This window comes from Budorcas taxicolor, chromosome 23, assembly GCF_023091745.1.
Source record: "Budorcas taxicolor isolate Tak-1 chromosome 23, Takin1.1, whole genome shotgun sequence".
Classification (NCBI taxonomy): Eukaryota; Metazoa; Chordata; class Mammalia; order Artiodactyla; family Bovidae; genus Budorcas; species Budorcas taxicolor.
This window is the reverse complement of record NC_068932.1, coordinates 18,607,748-18,615,368: the sequence shown is the minus strand read 5'-3', so window position 1 is coordinate 18,615,368 and position 7,621 is coordinate 18,607,748. Positions and strand designations below refer to the sequence as shown.

General features: G+C 59.1%; 1 protein-coding gene across 1 annotated transcript; it reads left to right on the top strand.

The window, feature by feature from the left end:
• Positions 1–794: 794 nt before the first annotated feature.
• Positions 795–5,570, top strand: SFRP5 (secreted frizzled related protein 5). Its single transcript, XM_052661032.1, has 3 exons — positions 795–1,317; positions 3,020–3,097; positions 4,559–5,570. The coding sequence occupies exons 1-3, from the start codon at positions 795–797 to the stop codon at positions 4,903–4,905; spliced, it is 948 nt and encodes a 315-aa protein (XP_052516992.1). The 3' UTR covers positions 4,906–5,570.
• The last annotated feature ends 2,051 nt before the right edge of the window (positions 5,571–7,621 follow it).

The following is a 7,621-nucleotide window of genomic DNA, read 5'->3' as shown; positions in this document are numbered from 1 at the left end:
GCCACATGGGAAGCACCCAGTAAGTATTAGCCATCGTAGGAAATAGCTGATAAGGTTATGAAGTGCTGTGCAGTGTCTGAGGCACTAAATAAGTGCTCACTAAACAGCAGGTATGATTATCTTGGCCCCCGCTAAGCTGGGATGTCCGGGAGGTGGGCTCTGGATCACATCCATCTCTGATTCCCCAGCAGTCAGCACAGCTGCCCGGAACCAGGCAAGAACTCCATAAATGCGTGAGCACTGGGGGTGAAGCACTGGCCCGGCTGCACCAGGAGGGTGTGAGAAGCCAGAAGCCTCCTGCCGGGAAAGGGGAGAACCCAGGTGTCAGGAAAGAGAAAACAGAGCAGAGGGGTAAAGGCCGAGACGGAGAGATAACCAAGTGAAGTGAGTGAGAAAAGGAACAGGAGAGGCTATGTCGAAGAGAGATAAGGAGCCGGCTAGAGACGAGGAAAAAGCCTAGGGAGGTGAAGGAGTCCTGGCGAGAGGCGCAAGGCGAGGCTGGAGCACTGGCGGGGGAGCAGGCGAGCGGGAGAGGGGCGCACGAGCGGGCGGGACTCTGGGCGGGCCGCGCGGGCCCCAGGGCAGGAGGGGCCGAGCGGGCGCCACCCTGCCTCCGCGCCTTGGGGCGGGCGCCCGGCGGCCGGAGATTGGCTGCGGCGCGCGGCGAGGCCGGGGCTGGACCCCAAGGTGGGAGGCGCCAGGATCACTCGGTGCGCCCGGGAGCGGAGCGAGGCTGCCATCCACTCGGGCGACCTCAGCGGCAACGGAGTGTCGTGTCGGGGGCCTGCGCAGCCATGCGGGCGGCGGCGGGGGGCGCGCGGGCGGCCGCGCTGGCGCTGCTGCTGGGGGCGCTGCGCGGGGCGCCGGCGCGGGGCGAGGAGTACGACTACTACGGCTGGCAGACCGAGCCGCTGCACGGGCGCTCGTACTCCAAGCCGCCCCAGTGCCTCGACATCCCCGCCGACCTGCCGCTCTGCCACACGGTGGGCTACAAGCGCATGCGGCTGCCCAACCTGCTGGAGCACGAGAGCCTGGCCGAGGTGAAGCAGCAGGCGAGCAGCTGGCTGCCGCTGCTGGCCAAGCGCTGCCACTCGGACACGCAGGTCTTTCTCTGCTCGCTCTTCGCGCCCGTCTGCCTCGACCGGCCCATCTACCCGTGCCGCTCGCTGTGCGAGGCTGTGCGCGCCGGCTGCGCGCCGCTCATGGAGGCCTATGGCTTCCCTTGGCCCGAGATGCTGCACTGTCACAAGTTCCCCCTGGACAACGACCTCTGCATCGCTGTGCAGTTCGGGCACCTGCCCGCCACCGCGCCTCCAGGTAGCGCTCCCGCCCCCGCCCCCTGCGCTCCGACTGCCCTTGGGTACCCGTGAGCCGGACCCCAATGGATGCCACAGCCCTCTAGAGGTGCCACCTCCTCTAGACACACACACACACACACACACACACACACACACACAGCCTTTGCTCAGCCCTGCATGTCCCCCCGGAGCCTTCCAGCCTTCCCATCCCCCATGGCCTGCCAGAGTAGTGCCTCCTGGCGGCTCTGGACGTTCAAACTGGCTCTCGCCCATTACAACTGTTCTGAAACCTCTCCTGGCTTTCCCTCGCAGCTTCCACCTTCCTAAACTTCTGGAATCCCAGGGGGTGGGGAGTGGGGAGTCCTGTCACCCCATCCTGAGGCTTCCGATAAATGCCTTATATCACTCTCTCAGCCCACAGATGCCCAGGTTGCTAAAGATGCCTTTGGCCTCAGCAGCCCTGGACCCCCACCTGTGCTGGGATTTGGGGAGGGGCAGAGGCTAGGGGAAAAGATGTAGCCAAAGACTGGGGGCTAAATGCAACTCTGGCCTATGGTTTCCACCCTGCCCCTATTTTCTGAACCTGGGAACCCTAAATTCTCCCACTCTTTCCCCAGTGCCCCAGGCAGGGAGACCGCTGGGTAGGGCTCAGAGCAGAATGGTGAGCAGGGTGCCAGGCTCTGCCCCCAGCAAGGAGACCTTGGGCGAGTTGAGCCTCTGTCTCCTCTTTGTAAAATAGGAAGCAATCTCAGGTTCCCCAAACTTCTAGAATCTTAAGTGGCACCTTCCACCCCACCCCCATCCCATTACCCCTCATTCCTCTCTGGTCTCAGCCTCCCCTTCACTGTGCACCCCCTTCATTCTTCTCCCCACTGTCTGCCAACCTCCTTTCAGACAGAGTAAGCCCCTGTTGGACACCAGACAGGAGAAGAAACAGTGGCACCAGGCAAGGAAGCTTCGCCTGGGTGGCTGATATGAGAATCTAGGACGCCCCTGGCTCTGGGACTCTCCCAAGGGGCAGCACTGCCCCTGTTTTCTATCTAACCCGGCCCCCCAAAAGCAACTGAACCCCACCACAGCCCACCCACCCCTCAGAGCTAGCCTCACCCATGCTATCCCCAGTCCCACGCAACCACATGGGACCTGAGAGTCAAGGCTGGGTGGGGGTCTTGTGACCAGAGGGTGTTGAGAGAAGGGAAACTCCCTATTCTTGGGTTCAAAATGGGACCAGGAAGGGAGAGTCACCCACTCAAGCAGAAACAGCATGGCCCCAGCACGGATCCTGGCAGGGCTCTTTCATTCTGGTTTTCTTGGAGCTCAAACTTGGAAGGCAGGGAAATCCCATTCCTGGAGTCCCACCTGGCTCTGCCCTCCCACTCCCACCCTCTTTGAGCCCCTCGCCCTGCCATGATGGGGCGGCCCGCCGGGAGGCAGAGACACAGAGACAGGCCAGGCGCTATAGAAGAAGGCAGCACACATGATGGGCGCAGCTGCCAGGGTCATGGGGCAGCCGTGCCCACCTGGTCAGTTTCGTCCCTTCACAACCTCGTCTCTGGAATCTCACAACCACTCAGTGAGCATGATCATTACCATCATCCCGACTCCTGATGGGGAAGTGGAGGCTTGGGAGGCGGAGGTGGCTGGTCAGTGGGGGAGCCTGAACCCTAAGTTTGGCTCTTTGGCCTCTGATCCCCTCACCCCACCCCTGCTTCTCTCTTCAGTGACCAAGATCTGTGCCCAGTGTGAGATGGAGCACAGCGCTGATGGACTCATGGAGCAGATGTGTTCCAGCGACTTCGGTGAGTGTAGAGCCCACATGGCCACTGCCCTCTCCCCAGAGAAATGCACTTTTTCTTTTTTTGTCATCCCAGGGACTTCAGAAGCCCCTCAAGGCCATGGTCCATCCCTGGCCAGGGCTCTTGCAGCCTTTCCTTGACACTGCCTACAGAAGGACCTCCAGGGCTGGATTCTCTTTGTGGGAGGCAGGCTTGGTCCAGAGATGGATGGGGGCAGCAGAGGGGCGAGATGGGTTCCAGGACGGAAGCGCAGGCCCCTGGTCCCCGGGCACCTCTGCCTAGTACCTGATGCATCTCTGGCTGGGGGTGCTGTGGTCCCCAGCCCCACAGCTTCATCCTGGAGCCTCCTCATTCCTGGGACAGTCAGGACCTGGCTCCTGTGCAGACCACACGGCCCAGCCTGTGGTCTTTGCCCGGTTGGTTCCCGTTTTGTGCCTTAGCCTCATTGTCTCTAAAAAAGAGAAAGCAACGAAACGCTTCCCGAAGCAGGTCTTTTATGTTGTTAGTCTGTTTGGGAAGAGAACATTATTACTGCAAGGTGTGTGTATGTCCAAGAGAGAAAAAGAGGGTGTGGGAGAGAAAGAAGATTTTTATAACAATGTCTCTCCCTGGGTGGCCAAAGTTACTCTCTGGCTTCTCCCAGAGATGGGGACCTAGACGCCCGAAGAAGGAGGATGCTACCCTAAGTGACCACGCCCTGCTCTATTAGGCTCTTAAATCACCTCGCCCACTAGCCACACACTCCACAAACATCCTACTAACTCCTACACATACCACAGACATCCTCTTATACACAAAAACAGGCAGCACCACACTACACGGTCACACACACGTTATAGAGGTGACTGCAGCGCTTCCCAACCCTGCGCATCACAGTGGGGAAATCAGCACGTGCTACAGAGCAGCCCCTCCCCAGAGCTGGCAGTCTAGCATTTACCAGCCCACCACTGCTCCAAACACCCTCCACACATATGCACACACACAGCCAGAAATCCTATTTGGAAGCATCCATCCCCAGAGATCACAAAGTCCAGCTTTCCTGCATCACAAGGACCCCCTCCACCAAACGCTCCCTCCAAGAGTTATCTCCACCCCCAATATTTTCCCTTCCCTGGGGAGCCCACGCCCAACTTCACTCCCCAAGGAGAGCTCTCCACCCTGCACCTGATATCATGGAAAGGCACAGCCTAGATCTCAGTTCGAGCCAGGCTCTAGAATTCACGCCCATCACCACCTTTCCAAACCTCATTTCCCCACCACACCCATTCATGTCAGGATGAAAGCCGATAATGTCTGTACAAGTCCAGCACCTGGTGGGAGCTTTTTAAGTATACATGTGGAAGCCCCATCTCTCCAAGCCCCAGGCCTGGAGCTTCAGGCAGAGCACCAAGCATGGGGTCACCAGCATCCTAAGCAAGCCTGACGGTTCTCATGGCTGGCCCCCTGTCCACCCCCCGCACACAGTGGTCAAAATGCGCATCAAGGAGATCAAGATAGAGAATGGGGACCGGAAGCTGATTGGAGCCCAGAAAAAGAAGAAGCTGCTCAAGCCAGGCCCCCTGAAGCGCAAGGACACCAAGAGGCTCGTGCTGCACATGAAGAATGGCGCTGGCTGCCCCTGCCCACAGCTGGACAGCCTGGCTGGCAGCTTCCTGGTCATGGGCCGCAAAGTAGACGGACAGCTGCTGCTCATGGCCGTCTACCGCTGGGACAAGAAGAACAAGGAGATGAAGTTCGCAGTCAAGTTCATGTTCTCCTACCCCTGCTCCCTTTACTACCCCTTCTTCTATGGGGCGGCAGAGCCCCACTGAAGGGCTCTCCTCCCTGCCCCACCCAGCCATGCCCTGTCCTCGGTCCCCAACCCTGGGGCACTCTCTCCTCTGCCCACCCGGCCTCCCCCTCCCCCAAGCTGACCCAGCCCCTGCCGCAGGGTGGTTCACACAGAGCTGGGCAAACACAGGCACTAAGGGATGGACACGGAGCCAGGCTGTCCTTGACCGAGGGATTCTGGGTCCTTGGAGGTTTGCTCCCAGAGAACCAGGCCTTTCTCAGTTCGGGGGAAGCCCCAGGGTCTCAGAAAGTAAGCCGAGAGGAGAGAGCGAGGGAACGGTGCAGGGGCTCGGAGCAGCCTGAGGAGGTGGCTTCCAGGGGAGCTGGTGGTGTCAGCCCCTCTGTTGGCAGTGGGGCCTCGCCCGGGAGAGGGAAGTCTTGGCATTGGGCTGAGCTACTTGGGGGACAGTTCCCGGCCCCCATACCCCTTCATGTGTCATCATACCCCCAGAGGAAAGGGTCATGGTGCCCTCCAGCCACACTTTCCCACCTCCCCCATCTCTGCCTGTCTCTTTCCCCACTGGACTGGGGAGAAGCCCAGCCCAGCCCAGCCCCCTCCCAGAAGCTCGCTCCTCAGCCTCCGCGTGTCCCTATATCCTGATGACCATAAATTATTGCTTCTGCTGCGAGGCCATAGGTACTAGACTGATGCACGTAGGATTTCGTTTTTTTTTTTTTTTTTTTTTTTTTAAGTTTTTAATTAAATCAAAGAAAACAAACAGTTGATTCTGACCAGGTGGTTTCTTTGTCAGCTAGTTCCAGGAGGGAGGGCCAGGGGCCACTCAGAAGGGACTTTGAGAAAGAGACCTTTTTGTAAGCCACAGTCTGTCCACACAGACATACTTGGAATGCCTAAAAAGAGCAATTCCCATGTTTTTGCAGGATCCACTGAGAACACACAGCAAGGGTCACCCTTCTTATCCCCACAATGAGACTAAGTGAGCAATGGGGATGACTATCCTTTTGTCTCAGAGGAAGGACAGAGATGCCAAGTTCCCCAGCCTTCTCCCACACTCAGAAGGTTCCCGTGGTCCTGCAGCATCTCCCTGACATGGGCAGTGCCCGCTCCAAGGAGCCCCCAAGAGACTGGGCCACAGGGAACTACTCTGAAGGGCCAGAGGCCTAACTTGTCACTCCTACCCCTTCAGAGCTCAGACACCCCTGGACACTGGACGTGTAGGAGATGGTGGTGTGAACAGGTGCTACTCCAAGCTGGTCCCTGGAGCATCAGTGTCGCCTGAGCTGGTGAGAACCGCAGCAGCTCAGACCTTTAACACTTTGAAGCACTTGGGGAGCTTTTACAAAATACTAGGCCCCACGCTAAAGCAATTAAACCTGAACCTCTGGAGGGTGCTCCGAAATCAGCATTTCCAGGTGCCCCCTGGGTGGTGTGCAGCCAGGGCTGAGAACTTCCATTCAGATAAGCCAACAGCTGAGGCCGGAGGAGGGCGAGGGGGGCTGAGCTTCTTCAGGCTGGAGCAGTCCTGCAGGGAGGGGACCAGCTCTAATGCTTCCAGGGGCTTCTTTGGTGAGCTCAGAGAAAAGGGAGGCTGCTACCTTGAGCTGGATGAGGCAGCAAGGGGAGAAGCCTTGAAACGGAGGCGACAGGTTACTGTCACTCAAATGTCCAGAATATGGGAGGGATGATGCCAGGAAAGCATCCTGGGGTACCATCAGCAGATGCTGAGGGACAGGGCAGATGCACCAAGCAGGGGGGCTGCACACATCCCTAGACTGCTTGCCTCACCAACTGGGGTTCAGCTGGGATGCCAAGTCCAATCAAGACCTGCTGCTCCTCTGAAACAATGGAGCCACATTCTTGAGATGAGGAAAAACCCTGGCTTGCTCCCGCAGCTCTCAGAGAAGCGAGAAACGAAGAGGACAGTGCCAGCTAACAGGTGGTCTGACAGCCAGCCATAAATCACCTCCCTGGCAGTCAGGTGGCCCCACCACAGGTCAGGAGCGGCAGAGGCCCGCTTGTTTCTCCTTCCTCTGAGGACACCGCTGCCACCCACCCTCGCCCAAAGCCTGCCCAGCCCACCTGGCTCCCTGAATCCACCCCTTGTCTCCCAGCCTCCTACCCCGACCAAATATTTATGGACACTTCTATGGTCAACCAGGCCCAGGAATTATTTTTCCACTGAACACACAGGGCTTGGGCTGCCTCTGGCCGGAGTACAATACTGACCTCTGTCAGGTGCTGGCAGCCCGTGAGAGGGAGCGGCCAAGGAGGGGCTCCCTGAGCCCATCCTGGGAGGCCCCGGCAAGGCGCTCCTCACTCACCCCTACAAAGGCAGCAGGCTCCGTGCTGCACCTCACCTCTGTCCCCAACACCTGCTGTCAGAGCCCCCAGGACTCTCTTCCCTGGGACTGGACACCCAAGAGGCCCAGCAAGGCCTGAGCCCTTGCTCATTCTGTCCAGCCACAGAACACTCCCTCCTGGCCAGCCTGAGACAGGGGGTGGGGGCTGCCCCGCGACCATCGGCACTGCGTGTCGGTGACTGTAAGGAGCAGAAACCCCCAGAGACAGCGGGGCTTCCCCATGCAAGGGGGTCTGGAGCTGGGAGGTCCACGTCCCAGGCTCGTTCTGTCTTCCTGCTCTGCCTGGGGGGCGGGGGAGGGGGTGCCTCCTCCTCCCAACTCCTCAGCCACATTCCAGGGAGCAAGGCAGGGAAGGGCTAAGAGCAAAAGCTGCCC

Excerpts from the sequence above, each read along its gene's own strand:
- SFRP5 (XM_052661032.1), top strand. The coding sequence starts at position 795 with ATGCGGGCGGCGGCGGGGGGCGCGCGGGCGGCCGCGCTGGCGCTGCTG. Across the intron at positions 1,318-3,019 it reads GCCCGCCACCGCGCCTCCAG|TGACCAAGATCTGTGCCCAG; the intron begins GTAGCGCTCCCG and ends TTCTCTCTTCAG. Across the intron at positions 3,098-4,558 it reads GATGTGTTCCAGCGACTTCG|TGGTCAAAATGCGCATCAAG; the intron begins GTGAGTGTAGAG and ends CCCCGCACACAG.